Source organism: Ceratotherium simum, chromosome 21, assembly GCF_057802395.1.
Source record: "Ceratotherium simum simum isolate JZ-2026a chromosome 21, ASM5780239v1, whole genome shotgun sequence".
NCBI classification, from domain to species: Eukaryota; Metazoa; Chordata; class Mammalia; order Perissodactyla; family Rhinocerotidae; genus Ceratotherium; species Ceratotherium simum.
In genome coordinates, this window is record NC_141920.1 from 39882850 (window position 1) to 39904411 (window position 21562).

Below are 21562 nucleotides of genomic sequence, written 5' to 3' on the forward strand. Positions count from 1 at the left end.
CTTCTTGAGAAAGGCTGGGATGCCTGTGCAAAGTGGGCGACATGAGAACTGAACCTGTTACTTGTCTGTTAAGATAGATAAGTTATTTCCTCAAGACAAGGAAGAGGGAGCAGCATGTGTAAAGCACTGAGGTTTGGAAGAACTAGAATATAGGGTAGTGGATGAAGAAGAGACCAGAGATGACGGCAGGTGCCAAATCGCAAAGAGCCTTCTAGTGTAAATCATGCTAGGGTGTGTGAAATTCTTTCTGAGAAAAATGAGGAGTTGGTTGGTTCATTTTAAGGAAGCAAGTGCCGTAATCAGATTTATGTTTTTAAAAATCTGACTCATGACAACTAAATGTAGTGTATGAGCTTTGATTGCATTATGCACTGAAATAAAATAGAAAGAAAGAAAACATCTATGAAATACCTTAAGACATTTTTAGGACAATCAGAGAAATATGAATTTGAGCTTAGATGATAGTGTCATACAAATGTTGAATTTCTTAGGTGTGATAATTGCATTGTGATTTTGTAGGAGAACGTCATTATTCTTAGTAAATACATGCTAAAGAATTTAGGAGTGAGGTATCATGAGATTTACAAGTAACTCTCAAATGTTCATAAAAACATTATAAATACACACACACATCTAGAGTATGAGGATGTGAGAATTTTGCTGGCTCTTGTCTCAAAAACTTTAAAACACGTCATGTGTGAAGTTTCCAAAATATAAAGAAGAACTCAAAGACTCTGGGTGGCCACAAAAGACAAACGGGCACCATAGTTTGTCTCTACATTTTCGGTATGCTTGAGCAATTTCAGAATTTAGAAATTTTTAAATTAAAAGAGAAAAATAATTTTACAAACCATAATTTATAATCAGTAAATTCGATTGACCTCTTCCACTTGCCTCAGACTGAATTGCCATACATCATGGATGTCAGAACAGTGGAGAATGAGAATCAGAAAACAAGAGCTTGAAATGTCCTGCAGAAAAGACTCCTACCTTCCAGAAGGAGTACACCAAAACCATCCCAAATAATCCAGCCTGGGATCAAAGAGCCCCAGCAAGTCCACAACCCATCCAAAAGTGTATCAGTTTTCCTGCCAAACATCAGTCCTTTAGAAAATGCCAGCTGGTGCTTAGCCAGGATCTTGAATGATTTTCTCTGCTAAAAACTATATGTAAATGATTAAAGATGCGATCCCTAAAACAATGCCCATCTCCATCAGCTAATTGCTCTACCAGATTTTATCCATATAGACACCAGGTTAAACTCTTAGCCCTTTAAAACTAAAGAGGGTTTTGGAGATCTGTGTTATAGGACTTCAAGTGTCTTCCTGTTCCCACATGTTTTTCCTTAATTTTATTTATTGGCCTGTGTTTTGTGTGCTTGTTTTCTGAACAGGGATGCCTCATTTTAAGTGATGAGTTAAACCATGCATCTCTCGTGCTTGGGGCCCGACTCTCAGGTGCAACTATAAGGATCTTCAAACACAACAGTGAGTATCAATGTATTTATGCAACACGTACCTTTTGCTTCTGGAAGAAAGTAAAGATTATTGATGGGGCTTTGTCCTTGCTCTTCAAACTGCGAACTTAGCCTAAAGAAATACAATTATGTTTACATTCACTACCGGCTTGTTAACCTCTGCTGACCCAGAACAAATGGTTGAAGTGAATTAAACACCCAGATTGCTAAGAGTAACCCAAACGCATTAGTGTCACTGTTATTAGCGGTCTTGCAACGCAACCTCTGAAGACATGACCGATCTCTTAGGAGTGCCATTTAATTATCAGAAGTGTTATAACTCTTCCTTTTCTGTAACTCTGCCCGGGGAAAGTTTGAAGGCTTGCTTAAGTTTTTTGTTACAGTTGGGTTAAAAGGATCTTCTTAGCATAATGCTTCCTTTCACTGTCCCCGCCCACCACGTGCTCAGACCACCCCCCTAAACACACAAACTGTCTATTCAACTTTGTTGAAATGCCCTGTCCAGCTCCGAGTTGTATGGCTGGGTGATGAGGAGGAGGCAGAAGGCTGTTTCTTCTTGGAGACTTGACGAGGCAGCAGGGGAAGTATTGGGAAATACTGAGGAGGAGATGGTAGTGGACACCTGAGTTCTCACTTCTAGCTCTCCACCTGACTTGTTGCATCGCCTTGTGTAAATCCTTTATGCTTTCTTGTACTCGGTTTTCTCATCTCTAAAATGAGGGTGTTGAACTATACGATGTGTAAGGATCCTCCTAGGTCAGTTTCTGATTCTAATTCTTCATTACTGTCATCAGAACTCTCCCTTCTTTCTCTGTGTGCCTACATACACTGCACACACACAATTGTTTTCTCTCTCTTCCTTTTCAGCACCTTTCTCTCCTTCTTTCCCTTCCCCTTTACTTTTCCCTGTTCCATTTCCTTGGCATTCCCCTCTGTCCTGCAAGGAGGTAACAAAGCTTGGAGTGAGGAAAAGAAAACTGATGGAGAACTGAGGAAGAATTGTTCCAGTTCTGTTATGTCTACCTCACTGAAATCTCAGATCAAAGAACAATTGTCCCATGGGAGAGGAAAGCAAATGCATGGGAGTATTCTAAAGTGAACCTCCTTTTCCCATGTGTAGAGTTGTTCTAATGAAAAACCCGTTCTCACTGAGTGGGGTGAGGTCTGGCTATGCCTTTACTGAGCCACATTCAGCGACTATGGGGAGATGAATACTCTGGAGTCAAGTTCAGGGCCAGGCCCTCTGGAAGAACCAAACTAGAGGTCTCTTAGACCTACAGCGCAACTACGACATCTAGTTAAATGTTAAATAAAAATATGTTGACTCCATTTCTTAATTTTGCATCAAACACTCAATCTTGGCTAGTCTTTGATAAACCAAGTTAAATTCCTCCAGTTCTGTTTCATTTTTCATTGATTGTCACATCTAGACTCAAATTATTTTGACATAGTTGGGAATTCATGTTTGGAGTAGCCATCTTTTAGGGGTTCAAGAAGTGAGTTTATTAAGAGCCATGGAAAATGCCTTTGATATTAGCACAATTGTGCTATGCCCTTTTAATTCTTTGGCATGACAGGTGATTGGTGATCAAAGGATAAAGAAGATAGTTGACAGTTATTCAACTGTAGTTTCATTCACAAATATGGTTAAACATGATAATCTCACTCCCGGAGGGAGACATATTTAGGTTGTTATCTATATGGAACAAATGAACTAGATTGTTGTCAAGGTTAACCTCTCATTTTTTCACTCCATTCTACTGAGAGCAGTGGTTCATGACCCTAGTTGCACAATAGAGGCATCTAGGGAACATCTATGAAAGATCAATGACTGGACCCACCTCCAGAGCAACAGAATCCAAATATCTGTCTTAGGGCAAAGGCAGCCGAATTTTTTCAGAGCTCCCCATATGATTCTGATGCACAACAAGGGATATAAGCCCTAGACTCTTATTTTCTAACCTCTTTTAATCTAGGCTGACCCTGGATCTTGCCAGTGAGCCCTGGGATATATCACCAGACACACATTGCCATATTAACTATCCTCACTTTTCCTTTCCTCATGGCTAGGACTCTTTTACACTCCTGGTCTAAAAAATGCAGAGAAAGTGTTCCAAGCCAAAATTTATTGAGCATTTATTGAACACCTCTTCTGATTCAGGCACTGTGTTAGGCCTTTGGAGGACTATAAAAATAATAAGGTAATATCTTAGTTTTATAAGAGCTTATAATCTAGCAGGAGAGGCAGATATGTAACAAGGTAACTATATCATGGGTTAAATCAAAAAAGGGCCATGGCAATATCAGGCAGTGGTTAAGGCTTTGGCCAATGTACCTTTTCATACTCACTGGAATAGCTAAAATCAAAAAGATGACAACACCAAGTGTCGGCAAAGATATGGAACAACTAGAACTCTCATTCATTGCTGGAGTGTAACATCATGCAACTTCTCTGGCAAAGAAAAAAACCTTCTGGGCAAAGTCTTATAAAGCTAAACATATCACTATAGTACAATCCAGAAATTCCATACCTCAGAATTTCCAAGAGAAATGGAAGCATACATCCACAAAAAGGCCGTTCAGAGCAACTTTATTAATAATAGCCAAATGTGGAAACAACCCAAATATCTATCAACAGGAGAACGGAAAAAAATTGTGCCTTATGCATATAATAGAATACGAGTCTATAAAAAATTGTGCCTTATGCATATAATAGAATATATAACCTATTATATATATATATAGAATAGAATATATATACATAATATTATATATATATATAGAATAGAATATATATACATAATATTATATATAATAGAATATAACCCTATAATAAAAAAGGAATAAACTACTGATACAACATGAATGACTCTCAAGAAAAATTATTTTTAATGAAATAAATCAGTACATACTGTATTAGTTTATTTATAGCAAATTCAAAAACAGACAAAACTAATCTATGGTAATAAAAATCATAAGAATGCTTATCTCTCAGTGTGGGGGAGGGAATTGGCAAAAAGAGGCATAAAGGAACTTTCTGGGGTGATAGAAATGTTTGATATTTTGATTGAGTTGATGCTTACATTCTTATTAAAGTTCATTTACTTGTGTACTTAAATGTACAGACATTAAAGTCTGTACATTTCTTTTAAATAAATTTTCCTCAAAATATAATTGTTACAGCATATATAAATTTAAAACCATTGATGTGATATTTTAAAAAAAAGTATAAGCTTTGACCCAAACATTTGTGTCCTTGTTCTATAGCTTATTAGCATGTGGTCCTGGGCAAATTGCTTCACCTTCTTGGATCTCAATTTACTTATTCCAAAAATGAGGATCATTACTATGCCTGGTTCATAATATGTTGGAGAAGGCATATAAAGTACTTAGCACAATGCCTGGCAATGGAAACTATTGAAGTGTTTATACCTGCTGTGTTATTACGATTATTATTATCCTCATCATTGTCATCACCAGTGCCACTAAAGGACAGTAGAAAACATTATGGTGAATGTAGAGATGAAGAATGCAGAGGTTATTTCACTTTGGAGATTTCATGAAATGAATAGTATTTGCCATAGACTTTGAAAGATTAAAAGAATTCTAAGGGGTTGGCCTGGTGGTGTAGTGGTTAAATTCATGCTCTCTGCTTCAGCAACCCAGGGTTTGCAGGTTCAGATCCTGGGCATGGACCTACAAACCTCTCATCAAGCCATGCTGTGGTGGCATCCCACATACAAAATAGAGGAAGATTGGCACAGATGTTAGCTCAAGGACAATCTTCCTCAAGCAAAAAGAAGAAGATTGGCAATAGATGTTAGCTCAGAGACAATCTTCCTAAAAGATAAATAAAAAAATAAAAATTATAATAAAAAAATTCCATGCAAATGATAACCAAAGAGGAGTAGGAGTGGCTATATTAATAAAAAAAATTTAAAAAGGTTTCTAATCAGGGATGAGGGAAGGGATATTTTAAACAGAAGAATAATCTGTAGTGTGTCAAGAGCAGCAAGACCTCCAACGTGGGGCTGAACTTCAAGAAGAGCATGAAAACTAAGGCCTTGGTCATTAATGTAGAGCTGCTAAGATATACATACAACCTGAGATGTATATACTTCAAGAAGTAACAAAGGTGCCTGGACAGTTCATTCCATGCTGTTCCCTGGATGAACTGGATTTGCTCAAAGCATTTAGTAGCCCTCCCCTATGTCTAGTGGTGATGAAAACAGAGATACAAACTTTGAGTTAAGTTAAAGCTTTGAACAACATCAGATGGAAAAGACCATCTACTTATGGATTGTAAAGATCGGTTGTCCCCAAGGTAGTTCTCTTACACCTTCTCTATCCTGCATTTGTTATTGTTTGGATCTCAGCCCAAGTTTTACCATTCACTAGTCTTCCCTGGGAGGTTCTATAGACATGATGATAGGTAAATAGATAGATAGATAGATAGATAGATAGATAGACACATAGATACATAGATATATAGAAAGATAGACAGACATGTATACATGAATGCATACTCAACTGGGAGACTAAGAAAAGCTTTATTAATCACTAACCAAGCATTCCCTGCTCTCCAGGTTAAGACTTTTAGAGTAGTGATTTTCCAAGATGGCCACCAATAATCCTCCACCTCCTAGTATTTATGCCTTTGTGTAGTTCCCTCCTGCATTGTCACAGGATTGGTTTATGTAATCAAAAGAATACAGTAGAAGGGGTGGTATGTCATTTTTAAGCTTAGGTTTTAGAGACATTATGGCTTATGCCTGTCCTTCTCTCTTGGCTCACTTGTGAGGAAAATTATGCAGCCTCTGGAGAAGAACTGGGGCCTCTTGCCAACAACCACATGAGTGGGACATCTAGATTGTTCCTCACTCAAGCCTTCAGATGACTATAGCTCCAGTCAACATCTTGACTGCACCCTCACAAGTTTCTTGAGCCAGAACATCTACCTAAGGCTCCCAAATTCTGACCTGCAGAATCTGCTGATAATAAGTGTTCGTGGTTTGGGGGTAATTTGTTACATAGCAGTACATAACAACACAGCTTCTCTGACCACCGTTGATGGGGCAGAAGCTGGACACCTAGAAGCATGATTTCCTATTTCCTCCTTCCTTCAATCTAAAATGAATGACTCAGCAGATCCTGAGTCATTACCCAGCTACTTTACCCAACCAGTCACTGGGAAAGAAGCCAAAATGAGAAGAGAACTAGCTGTTCTTAGTCCGCATGGAGACAAGAAATTTGAGAGCCTGCAGCACACAGGTCAGGAAGTGAAATAGCGTTTGGCTAATGTTTCTTTTCTTTTCTTCTTTTTTTTTTTTTGTAAGGAAGATTAGCCTTGAGCTAACATGTTACCAATCCTCCTCTTTTTGCTGAGGAAGATTGGCCCTGGGCTAACATCGTGCCCATCTTCCTCTATTTTATATGGGACACCACCACAGCATGGCTTGACAAGCGGTGCGTCGGTCCGTGCCTGGGATCTGAACCAGCAAGCCCCGGGGTTATGCCACCGGGCCTGCCCGTTGGCTAATGCTTCTTGAGAGGCAGTTTCTCCTGGCCAACATGGCCAGGGAATGTCAGGCCCTGACCCGCCAGATTAGCAACCCCTCCTTTGAAGGCAAGTGATTCTTTTCCTACTAGCTGAGGCTGAAATATGAAGAGAAGGGATAATCATTGCCTATCTTCCAGTCCCACAAACACTTATCAGAACTACTTGTCTTATCCATGGACATATGGAGTAGACGCCAAGAACACGAACACATCAATTCAGATTATTTCCACATTTTTATTAAAATACAAATGTAAAATACAAATGATTTAGCAGAAACCATTGGGAAAATTTCTAAGCAGAGCCCTAGGAAACAACTTTATTTTAAATATTCAGATAAACTAATGCAGTTCAGACACAGATTGAATCTTTCCATTAGTTCCAACTGCTCAGTAATTGCTCCAGGGGCACAGAGCAGTTCAACCTGTTTCTCCTGGTCCAGCCCACGCCATCCTATGAGCTGTTTTGTATCTTCTCCTTCAGATTCCAATCTCAGGGTAACAATTCCAGTGAAATTACACCCAAAGGAAAGCATAGTAACTATATCAAGGAAAAATCAGACAACATCTGGACATCTGGTAAAAATTGACATCATCAGTAAGGGGCAGACGCACATTGTGTGTCTCTGGATGTGATAGCCTGAGAAGGACTCAACATCACTCATTCTGATCTGAATCAGATCAGAACACTGAATTTTATTGTTAGACATCACCAAATGTTCTATTTAAAAAAACAGGAAAGAAAAGGGAGTGTATTCTCCAAACATGTCAGCATCATAAAAGACAAAGAAAGGCTAAGGAGATGGTCCAGACTAAAGATCATTAAAAGGCCATGACAGCTAAGTGTAATACCTGATCTAGACCAGATTCTGAAAGAGACAGGGAAATGCTACAAAGAACATTACTGGGCCAATTCGCAAAAGTGGAATATGGCCAGTAGGTTATATAATATTAGATAAGGGTAGGGTATCAATGTATAATATACTGAAGTGGATAACTGCACTACCGTCCAGGGTAGACAAACCGTGGCCTGTGAGCTAAGAACAGGTTTTACATTTTGTGTGCGTGTGTGTGTGTGTGTGTGTGTGTGTGAGGAAGATTAGCCCTGAGCTAACATCCTATGCCAATCCTCCTCTTTTTGCTGAGGAAGATTGGCCCTGGGCTAATTTCCACACCCATCTTCCTCTACTTTATATGGGACACTGCCACAGCACGGCTTGACGAGCGATACGTCGGTCTGCACCCGGGATCCGAACGTGTGAACCCCGGGCCACCAAAGCAGAGCACGCCAACTTAACCACTGTGCCACCAGGCCAGCCCCATAGTTTTTACATTTTTAAAAGATTGTATAAAGAACAAAGAAGAATGTGTGACAGAGACCATATGTGGTCCACTAAGCCTAAAATATTACTCTCTGGCCCTTTACAGAAAAGTGGCTGGCCCTTGCTGTAGTCTTATCAGAGAAGACCCTTATTCTTAGGAAAGACATACTGCAGTGTTTAGGGGTAAAGGCCATGATATACGCAACTTAGTCTCAATTCAGAAAAAAATTGTGTGTATGTGTGTACACACATATAAACACACAAACAGATGTAGATAGATGGTATATAGATGGATAGATATATAGGTAGATAGATAGATGATAGATTGATAGATAGATAAAGATAAAGCAAATGGGATAAAGTGTTAATGGATGAATCTGGGTAAAGGGTTTGTGGGTGTTCTTTGTAGTATTCTTATTCTTGCAATTTTTCTAAGTTTGAAATTATTTTCAAATAAAATTTTGATCCAATTCCTTAATACTTTGCTGAATCATAAATCAAGAATTTCATTTTATCTTCTAATTTTACAAGGCTCTTAAAACATTCAGTAATTTATTCCTCATGCCCTCCCTTTGTACTCCCAGAAAATAGATAATAGTTCTTACCTATATCTTTATAATAAATGTTAGCTGTGATTATTTATACCGGCAACTAGCGCTTACTGAGAATTTACTTTGTGTCAGATGCTGGGCTAATGGCCTTCTCTTATGTACTTACTTAACTCTGTGGACAACTCCATGAGGTAGGTACTAGTTTACAGAAAAGATTCGGGCTTTGATTTATTAAACAACTTGTCCAAGATCGTACAACTGCTCAGTGGTGAAGCCTGGAACTGTCTAAATGCTGCCCTAGAAAAACTAATTGAGAACTGTGTGCAGCGAGGGGTAGAACTCCATCATCTAATCCATGAAATTCTGTTACGTATGAGCTACTGTTGCTCTTTAGCTTTCTGTGGTAGGTAGAATAATAGCCCCCAGAAATGTCCACATACCAATGCTCAGACCTGTGAATATATTATATTATGTGATAAAGGAGAATTAAGATTGCAGCTGGAATTGAGGTTGCTAAACAGCTAACCTTAAGATAAAGAGATTATCTACATGGGTTCAGTGTAATCTCAAGGGTCCTTAAATGTGGAAAAGAGAAGCAGAAGAGGGAGTGTCACAGTGACGCCACGTGAGAAAGACTTTAAAAGCCATTGCTGGCTTTGAAGATGGAAGAAGGCTACAAGGCAAGGAACACCAGAAGCATCTAGATGCTGGAAAAAGCAAAGAAATGGATTTTCCCCTAGAGCTTCCAGAAAGGAAAGCAGCCCTGCCAACACCTTGATGTTAGCCCAGTAAGACCCATTTCAGACTTCTAGCCTCCAGGAGTATAAGATAATAAATTTGTGGGGGTTTTTTAAGCCATATGTTTAGACTAATTTCTTACAGCAGCAATAGGAAACGGATACACTTTCCTTCTCAGATCCACAAAGCCCCTGTTCCCACTCACCAGCATGCTCAATATGACTTTTACAATGAGCATCCTCTCCCTACTGTTGTATTTACATCACAAAAACAGCCACCTTGAAGAGCAAGGCTACCTCCAGGGTCTTTTGAATGACTTCTTACTTGATAGGTGAGGAAAGTGAGATGGTATATGGAGGGAGAAAAAATTAAATGGACATAATATGTAAGGTATCAGTTGCTGCTGGCTCTCTTTCCCACTTTGCTATTCCCAGGGTAATACTAAACATCTCAGTACACAAGGATGTTTCAGTCCTTAATATGCATCCATGTAGATTGGAATGATAATGTGGAGATTTTTTAAGGATCTGCCTCAGATGTCAAGTTGCCTTCCTGTGCATGTATGAGGCATGCAACCAGCCCGGAGAGCAGCTAATAACTTGTGAGACCGGTTCTTAAGCATGGCCAACTAAACTAGAACGTTCTTAAACACAGTGTTTATAGGATTTCATACAACTCTACACTTGTTCTACTTTCCTGCACCTTCCTCCACCTGTGTCCTCTGCTTACACTTTAAGGATACTCCCCTGACTTTTGGAGGAGAAGAGGTCCTATTTTTATGTACATCAGTACCAGAGGATACCTTTTATGATTTAGAGCAACTGTAAATGAATCAGAACTTGGGGCCCTTGAATTTTTAAATTCTATATGGGGAAAATATACCTAATATGTAGTTAAACCTATTCAGACCATCATAATAAACTTTAAATCCCGTGCGAACGGGCTTGACCACTCCCTTTGAGCTATTCATCATTTCTCTCTCTATTCAGAATGAGGAATTGAGAAGACTAAAGGAAGGAAAGTTCTGAAAGGGAACAAAATCAGAACACCCAAAGGCTACTCTCCAAGGAAAACTAAAGGACTTAGAAGTGCATTTTTAGCAGAATCCTTTGTCACCAGGCATTAGTTCTTCCTGGTGAGCGAATGTGGACAGTTACTGAGATCATAACCATCACTCAGTGAGCATTCACTGGTGCCAGGGACTAGGTTAAGCCCTTTACATAATCAGTTCATTTAAATTTAACAAAAATCCTGATTCATAGTTCTCTTCATTGTTCCCACTTATTAAGAGAAAGCCCCTCCTCAAAGTGATTAACAACCTGCCAGAGGACGCACAGATGATAGGTAGTGAGAGTCAAAACTCAAACGCAAGTCTGTTGCTCTTGTCTTGGTTCGTTTCTCCCAGGAGCAGACCTGTGACACGGATTTGAGGGCAAGTCATCAATTAGGAGCTGATCCTAGGACACACCAGCCGATAAGCAGGGAGTGGAGGCAGCCAAGAAAGGGTGTTTTGTCAGCAAGTTACCACAGTAGACAACTGGAGCTCAATCCATCTAGGAAACTCGGCACCAGTACAGACATACCTCAGTGTTATCCCACCTGAGGGGTGGGGGAGCTGTACTTATTCATCCACCAATTCCCACTTGTGGTTGGTTGAGGGCTGTCCCTACTCAGGCTGAGTATGCAACCAGAAAAAAATAAAACCTCTTGGATGAAGAATGGGGTGTGTTTGCAAGAAGGAGCTGGGCTGAGAGGATATTGGTAGGACATGTACAGCGCTTGCTAACGCTCTTACCCACTGGCTAAGTCCACCTATTGCCAGGCCATATGTAGGACCCAGAAAGCTATGGGTGTTTGTGCAAATCAATCTAGTGTGATGGCTTATCCTGTTATTAGCCTGAAATTCAACCCAGAATGCTGAAGTTTGGCCTCTGAATTCCTCTAGCTAAGTGCTAAGAGGGTCTCCTTGCATTTTCTACTGTGGGCAGCTTCAGTGAAATAGCCAATCCTTAGTTGGCCTTTATGACTCATTGGGTACCACCAAACACACTTTCCAGCCATTTCACAGTCTAAGCAAAAGAGTCAGCTCAAGCCAGTGACACACAAATTTGTTCTCCTCCATGATTCTGGTGCCTTTGAGGAAATGGGCCAGCACCTCTGGGGCACTTGTAAGTCTTTGGTGAATACACCCTCTGGGCTGTGTGTGTGAACACCCTGAGCATTCCAGGACCTCAAACCCCGGGTAAGTTTTAACTCTCTGGAAATGTCAAAATCTGCTTTCAGAGATTTGGGGAAATCAGAACTGAGTTATTTTTTTTTTCTGAATCTGCTCACTTTACTGGTAAATACACATGACCTAAACCTTAGAACAATGTTTCTCAGGCTTTAATGTACACAGGAGTCACTAGAGGCAGTCTTATTAAAATGCAGACTCTGATTTAGTAGATCGGGGGTGGGGCCTGAGCCTCTGCATTTCTGACAAGCTCCCAGGTGATGCCAATGCCTCAGGTGCAGGACCACACTTGGAGCAGTGAGGCTGTAGGCAACCTCTGTACTCAAGTGAGTCACAAAGGGCTTCTCGGGCTAGTCTTGGAGAGGAGAAGCAGTCTTTTCAGCTAAGAGAGTTGCAATGAGGTCAGAGGGCTAGGCAGGCCAAGAATTTGGAATGGTTTGGAAAAAAAAAAGTGGAGAGGAAGAACCAAGTCTCTATCTAGAGGCATTTGAAGGACGAGAGGAGGAAGAACAAAGAGTACAGTGTTTGTAGGAATACTCTGAGCCCTACCTCGTCTGCAGAACGAGGGCTCGTGAGTGCTGTTTGAGTGCAAGGTCAAAACTATAAACGTCACTTAGACGACTTTACAAGCCATGACCTTTCAGATCTCAAGGTACGACTTGGGCTCCTGAATGAGGCTGTTTACTTTAATAAATACAGCAATTGCCTCTATATCTTTTAAAAATAGCTCACTTTATTGAACCTTTGCTGTAATGAGCCTTTTACACGCACTAATTCATTTTAGCCTCAACTACACAACGAGGCACCTGCTATGATTATCCTCTTGTTACAGATGAAGAAACAAAGGCACAAAGTGGTGAGGTGACTTGCTTAGAGACACAGTTAGTAAGAGGCAGAGCTGGAATTTAAACTGAGGAGGTCTGACGCCAGAGTTCCCATTTCTAAATACAATGCACTTTCCTGGCATTTTCTCCCCCTTCTTTCCCCTGGATGGTAGAGTGATGCATGTAATACTTAATAGCCTCCATTTCCCATGCAATTCTCCCCAAGTCAGGGCGTTCCCTCTGGTTGCCCTTGCTGCCACCCTAACCTGAGATGCAGGATCCCAGCACAGACCTCTGGGCTCCCACATTGTTCCCTGAATCGTGGCTCACCTTCCTGCATTGACCCCACTTACTTAGGGATCCCACCTCAGTACTTCGTCTAGTTCTACTTTGTCTAGTGCCCCTCCCTGAGGATCAGAGCCCTACATGCTGCATCAAGCCCAGAGCCTGAGTACATGGGACACTCTGTCCCCATGCTTTAGGCTCTGCCTAGCCTTCATCTCATGTCCCCAAGGTCAGAAGTTGCTGGTATGACTCTCTCCCCAGGGTAAGCAGGTTCTACCCCTAGCACATGCCTCACCCTTAAACACAGCCCAGCTTCTCTGCTCCCAGATGCCTTTTGCACTCTCCCAAGATCACCTTGATTCTCTGACCTACCAAAGGCTATGCAACACCTGCCTACGTACTTACAGAGCCATTAAGAAAATCTGAACCAAAGTATTTGCCCAAACTGCTTTGTAAAACTTAAGGCATCAAACTTTCAATGCATCAAAAATGCTCTCATCGATTTTGTGGAAAAGAGATTCTATAAACGTGTCTGTGAGAAAAACATTCGCTTCGCTTACCAAAGTTGGCCTTTATGATTATGTTTTTCCCCAAAGGCTAAACAAGGAGGCGACCCCCACCACCAACTTAAAAGTAGGAATAATTTCTTCATCAGTGATTTATGTGCCTCTTGCTCAATATTTCACCGCTGAATAATGGGCTGAATAATGAAGGATGAAACTGGGTATCTCCAAAGGAACAAGAGGAATGGAGAAAAAGATGGAGAGCAAGGAGTTAGAAAGAGTAACAAGTAACGTTCCTTCATCCTCCAACCATCTTTTCCGTTAAAAAATATCTATTGAGTGCCTATCATGCGCAGGCATGAAAATACTTTTGGCCAGCAGCCCGTGGAGTGAGGAGCCACAGGGTGTCTCTAAATGCAGCTGGAGGTAGGTTTCACCGAGCTTTGAACGACGAAGGATAAACTGCCAACCACAGTGGCCAGCAGCACATGGAAAGTGGAGGCTGACGTTCAGCCCTGACTGCGGGCCCTGGATCCAGGGGGGAGGAAGGGCCTTGAGGGATGGGCAGAGAGGGAAGCTCTCAGGTCTCAACAAAAGCTCAGTTGCACAAGACAATAGGAAGGAGAAAGCCGTGGCAGAAGAAACAGTGTTGTCACTGTACAAGAAAGTGAGAACAAAGCCAAATAACTAGTTCTTATCTTCAAGAAGACACTCTTTGAACTACATCCAACCTCCCTTCTGAGAAGATGACGGCTTCCTTGTCTCCTTGTGCCCTCTTTTCACAGGACGTGTCTGCAGCTTTCTCAGATCCCACAGGCTTGCAGATACCGTCAGGGCTTTGAATGTAAGGAAAGGCAAAGGAACAGGCTTGCAAAGTGTATTTGTCACCTAAGCCTGATTGTAGCTTTTGGCTAATTGGATTATTCCGGGTAGTATTTAGTAATTCAGTAATCCAGTTAGCCATCCCTATGACAGACCAGCACTGCTTTGCACCAGCCACCAGAATGTGGCCTCCGCGCCACCTTTCATCCACCAACACACCAGCTTGCTCCTCTCAGCCCCTCGCAAACCAAAGGAAACCGCCTTGGTGAGCCAGATGTGGTGGTGAATAATGTCTAAGGCATTGTTGAGGCTCAAATTTGTAGCGATTACAAGTCCATAGTGTGTCATTATAACTTTATAACAACATTACACAATAGGGCTATGTATGTCTGCCTTGATGACATCAAATTTATTTTTTTAATTTCCATATCTCAAAATATTTTTTATAAGCTGACAAGAAACTGGTTTGTTTGGGTTTGGGATTTTTTTGCAGGGAGTGGGGAGGCTGTGGTTCTTGTTGGTTTTACAGACCGTTACAGAGCATTAGTTTGCTCATCTGAAAAAATAAAAACCTAATCGTCCCTCCCTACTTCTGAGAGGTGTCGTGAGGATTAACATAATGCAAGTTTAAGTGCTTTAATAAGCATCATCATTTAAAAATCCCTTACAGATGTTAGCACATGGCCTGTCGAAACAGTAGAATCCCACAAGGCCTTTAGATCGTAAACCGTGGTCTCCTGAATCCCACGGGTCTGTGACCCACATGCGCTAGCATAATAGAGCAAGACCCGAAGAACCAGAGAGAAACTACCAAGTGCTAACGTGGGTCCAGAATCCCTTTCTTTGTCTAGCTTCTGTGATTCTAAGAGGTCAATAAGTTTGTCCCTGACAAGAGAAAAAATGGCTGATTGACTTTCTCTCTGCTCGAGGATCCCAGTGTGTGGACACCAGGGATTTTGTGAAGTTCCACCAAAAACGTCCCCCCTTGGTACTCTCCATTCACATCAAACACAATGACTTCCCTGCCACTGAAGGGACTGGGATTCCTCTCCCTTCCATCTACAAGATGCATAAAACACATCATGGCCATTTAAAGGCTTGTTATTAAAAGGGTGGAGAGAAACTTCTCTTCTCTTTAGTGGTGTTCATTTTAAACTTAATCCTGGACTAAGCCTATAACATGTATGTGACCTTTTTGGTTGCATAAACAATACAATAATCTCTGTGTGTACAGAATTTTCAAACACTTAGAGTATTCATTTTTAAATGACTGCTAATTTAGTTCACTTGGCTTTTTTTTTATTAATGTGGGATTGGAACCACACTCATCATTTATCATTTCTGCACAAAAACTTATAAATTCCAGGTCCTAGAAGGAAAAACTCTTTAAACAGAATGCTTATATTCATGATCACTTTATTCCATTCAGAGACTAACAGGCCTGCGGTAGATGACAGATGAGGGAGCTGGTTCCCCTAATCATGTGGGTCCCTTCAACATCTTAGGAACCCCACCTAAAGCAAACTGTCAGTGCAGGTGAAGGTTTATTATCCTGGAAATTCTCAAAACAAGAAAGCTGCTTTTTGTTTCCTTGGCTGCCATCTAGTGGTTACTGACGTAGTGTCAATAAAACATGCTACATCTGTGAAGACTTAGAGGATAACTTGCCTGTCTTTAAAACAAAAGCAAAAAACACAGTTAAGGAAATATTATTGCAGACATGAAGCAATCATTCTTTCCAATAATTCCTATTTAGATGCAGAAGATCATTCATTCTCTTTCCTGTTTCCTGGTCTACATTCCTTTCCGTGAAAAGACAACTGATTCAATTATCAAACATTTATTTGGCACTAATACTGTGCACTAGGACTAGGGCCATAGGGATGAATAAGATAAGGTCTCTGCCTTCCGGGCAGGAGAGACATGAAATCAAATAATGGGCAACGTGATGAGTGCTTAAAAAAGAATAGATGAGCCTTCAGGGACACCAAGAAGAAAGAAAATCTGTATTATTGGCCAGAAGAGTTGAGTGGAGGCTTGAGTGATGAGTGGGAGTTCTCCAGACAGACAAGAGGGAAAGCGTATAGGAGAGTTGGGAGGCTGGGTGTTGGGGACATTAAGAAACTATATCAGGAATATAGGCAGAGGCGAGATCAGGAAGGGCCTTTGGAGATTGCATTAGATAACTATTACTGCAACAACCAACCTCAAAACAATGGAATCCAACAATCAGCACTGATTTCTCACTCATGACTGCGTGTGGGCTGGGCTAACTGTGCCCTACTTGTCTCTCAGCCTCTCCTGGGACCCTCCTGGGACCAGCGGGCACCCTGGGCCTCTTCTTGTCATGTCACCAGCAGAAGCACAAGAGGAAAAGCAGAAACATGTAAGGCCTCTTAAGGCCGAGGCTTAGAACTAGCCTGCTATCTCTTTCCTGCATCCTATTAGCCAAGGCAAGTCACTTGGCTGAACCCAAGTCAGGGGCATGGAAATATCCTCCACCCTTTAGTGGGAAGGCCTATGAAGTCACAGGGCAAAGGACTCGAATTGGGGGTTGAAGTGTAGGAATTGGGGCCAATAATGCATCTGTCACAAGTTCTATCTTGGAAATATTGGGTTTGAGGTACCCTTGAATTTGTCTAAAATGTAGTTGGGAAATCATTATATAGCTCAAAATAGAAGTCTGGCTTTGAATGATGGATCCAGGCGTCCAAAGACCCCCAAACATGTACACTTGTGGGCCCCGTCCCACACCAACTGGTTCAGAATCTCTAGGAGTGAGATTGAGAATCTGCATTTTAACTAGTTCCCCAGATGATGGTTCATATTTACTGAAGTTTGAGATTCACTGGCAGATAAATAATAAAATAGAGAAAAAGACAAGGAAGGATCACCAAGAAGGAAAGGAGTGAAAAGAAGAAATGGTTCCCACAAAGGATACTAGAGAGTGGGAAGAGGGAGGGGACACTAGAAAGGAGTAGCTTTAAACACAAACGTGTGTGTAATTGTGTCAAAAGCTGCCCACATGTCGAGTAGGACAAGGACTGAAAAATGTCCCAAACACTTCACAATTAGGAAATACTTTATGATCAGTATACAATACTGACTCCAGGGATATCATTATGTCTATTCTGCAGATGAAAAAAACATGGCATGAAATAAAATGAAAATCCACCATCTCTTCCATTTCTTTTTTCACGGGTCCTGTATTACCCTGGTGAAATTGGTTAATTCCACATCTAAGCTGACATATCAATCAAAAAATCTAAATTAAAAATCTAAAAATAAAGTTAGTCTCTGGCTAATTATTAAAGAAATAAAAATTATATTTTTTGTTCCATTGGTTCTCATATCATGCCAGATATTATTAAATTAGCATGCTAAAATGGGGCTCTTTCTAATAACTATTCCCCTTCTTCATTATTTATACTGCTGGTTTTCTTAAGCAGGTCAAAGGATGTTGAAGAGTGTATTATCACTAATGCTTGGATTTCCAAGAGAGATTTCTAGAACATAGCACCCCTATTCACATATCACACACTTTTTCTGAATGCCAGGACCCAAGATCCAGTCACTAGTGGGTGGATGCTGGGGACAGCTCAAGAAGCACTATACTAACCAGGGACCTCTCAGGTGAAGAGGTTCTGATATTGGGCTATCAAGTTGATTGATCCTACTCCACTCCAGTTCATCTGGAGGCACCTTTATTTGAATGTGGTTTGCTTGAATGTTCTTGATCAATTCAAAAATACCACTAGTACATCTAGGATTCTATTTCAAAGATATATTTTATGGCTTCATTGGGAATGGCAAGGTTGCAGTGTGGAAAAGTGAGTGCACCCACGAATGCATTCACCCAGCTTTGGGGGAGCCCTAAAACAGATCCAACCACAGATTGGGGACTAAAAGACAAACTGAGGGGCTCTCCATCGAGACCAAGAATCTCAGCTAACTTGAGCCTAGACCAGTGATAAACCAACGAATATCTGCCTCTTGAGAGCTTTATGTGCCGTGGCCAAAACCAATATTGACTGTGCTGTTTTAGACTTATCTTTGCTAGGTTTCTCCTTGTGAGCATTTTAAATGAGATATCTAATGCCTGGTGAACATTATGTAACTGTCAAGTCAGCAGTTCAGTAGCACCTCCATCTTTTCAAATTAAAAGACCTAAAGTACTTCAGTTTCAGATTCTCAAAAAGGGAAAGCTTAGGGGATGCACAGAAATATAGTAGAAATATAATGATTCTAATGAACATGCACATAAACCTCCGCCTTGTTTTGTCTCTGTCTAGCCTTTGCAGGTTAAAAACAAACACACACACAAATAAAAACAGCTGGGTTAGTAGGCAAATCCTTCTCAAGGGTCTCTCAACCGAAGCCCAGGCATCTACATCTGATTGCAGATAAATGAAAACTCACTATTAATTAAATTTGACGTCAAAAGTTAAAAAGAAAAATCTACCAGGCTTTCATCCTTCCTTGTTCTTCACCATGGAGTTCAAGAAGAAGTGACAATGGCTCTCACATAAGGCAGTAAAAGGTAGTGGTTACAAATGTGGGTCATGGTACGAGACTGCACGGGTTCAAATCCTGCCTCCGCTGTTTATGATCATAGACCTCAGGCAATTTACCAGACTTCTCAGTGCCTCAGTTTCCTGAGCCATGAAATGCAGATACCTCCTTCTCAGGGTCATGAGAGGATTAAATGAGTTATTACAAAAAACATGCTTAGAAGGGTACTTAGAATGCAGATAGGGCTCAGTAATTGTAAGCTATTACTAATGTGTCCAGAAGTCTCCAGATATTTCTAAAAGGAAGGCTAATTGTCCCACTGCCTTAAAGTTTTGAAACCTCTGAGGCTGAAGGATGTCGAAAGTCAGATGCCAAAGCATAGGAAGTGAGAACGCTCCCAGCAATGCTGCCACTCCACGCAAACTCGGCTACACTCTAACATGCCATGTCTAAACAATTAGTAGGTGTTAGTTAATTATGTCTCTCATAGTTAATTTTAACCTGACAACAAGGCTTAAGCCTAAGAGATGTATTTAATCCTTTTGAGAGCGTACGAAACTGTGTGCCTCCAGTGGAGGTTTATTCTGCCTGCTATACAAACCCGACTAGTTACCTTGTCAGAGCTAAATTTTACTAAAAAATAAACCTCTCTCTCCCCCTAAGGTGTTCTCTGATTTGAACTTTGCTCTCTGAAAATTCAAGTTTCAGCCTGAGCCTAAAAAATTTGGTGCCTCCTCAGGAAAGAAAATGGGACAGAAAAAGAAAAACCATCTCATGACTTAATTTCTTTTTTGGTATTATTTAAAGACATGCAAAGCCTAGAGAAACTCCTGAGAGAAGCTGTAATCTACGGCCAGCCTCGAACCCGCAGAGCTTGGAAAAAGATTCTTATCCTGGTAGAAGGCATCTACAGGTATGTAAATAACCAGAGACATTTTAACACACTGAGGCCTACAGCAAGCTGACAAATGGGGAAAGGCTGACCTCTCCTAGCTAAATGGAAAAATGAGTTAGATGTGGGTATTATGGCGGGACCTGAGCCAGAGCTATCAATGTGAGCTGTCAGGCCTTGGGTCAACAGTCTTTTTAATGACTATACATATTGCAGAGCACCTTGGAGTCTGGCATGCTCGTGAAGGCTTCCTCAGAATATCCTCACAGGGCATTGCTAACTTGCACTGATTCTTTCCACTATCCTTGGCTGCTCTACAGTTTCAAAGGCCTTTAGGGACTGGTTGTTCAACATCAGAATGCTCCCTGCCTTTATGACAGTAGTATACATTGCTGATAGGCACCCAGATGCCCCTCACCAGACAGTGCACCCAACCTCCAGTTGCTCGCTGAACCTGGCCAATAGTTGGTATCAGAAAACAAAAGACCTGCTCATTCCTAGGTAGGACTAACCTAGAGTGCAATTCATCAAGAGCTGGATGGGGCGGGGCTGGTCTTGCCGTCTGAAGTTATGCTCAAGTCTGCGTTTTCCCACCGCTCTTAACCTAAGCAGACAAAACACCTACTAAGCCATTCAGAGCTGCACTTTTATATCGCAGGTGGTGATTAAATTTGCTTCATTCTCTGTCTGAATCGATTATCATTACTGAGATGGAAGTTACCTGCAAGCCTTTCTTCTGTTCGATGCCCTAGTCCACGAGTCAAGGAAACATTGTCTCTTGAGTTGCTCATTCCTAAATCAATTCTCAAACAATCCTAATGTTAGGGAATCAAGGGAGATGTTTCCCATGAAATAATTACAGAAAAGTGAAAAATATTAAAAGGCAGGGGATGAGGGTGTAACCTCCTCAACCAGAAGGAGTGTGGCTGCAAAGGAGACTTGAGGACAGAAGCAGCATTTCTTTCAGCCAGCTAATCTAATCAGTGCCGAGTGCACATTGTTTCTGTCATGTGACTAAATAACAAGCAGCAGAAGACATGTACTCCCTCTCTTTTGGAAAAAAGAAGTGCTTTCTCCCAAATTTAAAATAATATAATAATAATAATCCTAGTATCATTTTTTTTCTCTAGCACTTACTGCCACCATTGTTGGTGTTCTGGGTGTTCCCAGTGCCACCGTGGTGTTGCAAAGTTCACCCCCTTCTGTATCCCCTATCAGTACCTCCTCAGGTCAGCCCCAACAGAATGTCCTGTTTATGAAGTCTTTGGGATCGCCCTACAGCAGTGTTATCAACCAGGGTGATTTCTCCTCCTGCAACCCACCCCCACCCTGGGCACATCTGGCCATTTTCGGTTGTCACAACTGCAGTAGAGCACTACTGGCATCTAGTGGGCAGAGGCCAGGGATGCTGCTACACATCTTACAATGTGCGAGATAGTCCCCTACAACAAAAAATTATCCAGCTCAAAATGTCAGTAGTGCTGAGGTTGAGATGCCCTGCTGTAGAATAATTTAACTACTCACTGGCCTTGAACTTGCTACTTTTAGGAAATAATCTCATAGTGACTCTGGGCTGTCATAACCTCAAGCGTGGGTCTTTCTCCAGCTGCCAGCCTGGGAAGGGAGCCCTTATCCAAACAGCTGTCACTCAGGGCTGGACTAGCGGGAGGATGTATCACCTGAGGGAGAGCAGATGGGCATCTCCTCTAACCAGAGTAAACAGAACCCAACTGCAGATAAGTAGAACTTGGCTCCACTACAAGAAAGTTGCATTTTAAGCACTTTGATCATGGCTGAAATCAAGTGGACCACCAGAGTTTTCAAATATTCCCATCAGTTACACAGAG

The 21562-nt window shown here is 41.3% G+C and overlaps 1 protein-coding gene across 1 annotated transcript in view; it reads left to right on the forward strand.

The window, feature by feature from the left end:
* SPTLC3 (serine palmitoyltransferase long chain base subunit 3) overlaps nt 1–21562 on the forward strand; it is a 156735-nt gene that overhangs the window by 84490 nt on the left and 50683 nt on the right. The window contains exons 6-7 of the mRNA XM_004433748.3: nt 1394–1487; nt 19631–19736. Coding sequence (XP_004433805.1) covers nt 1394–1487; nt 19631–19736 — 200 coding nt within the window. The remainder of the gene's footprint in view (nt 1–1393; nt 1488–19630; nt 19737–21562) is intronic.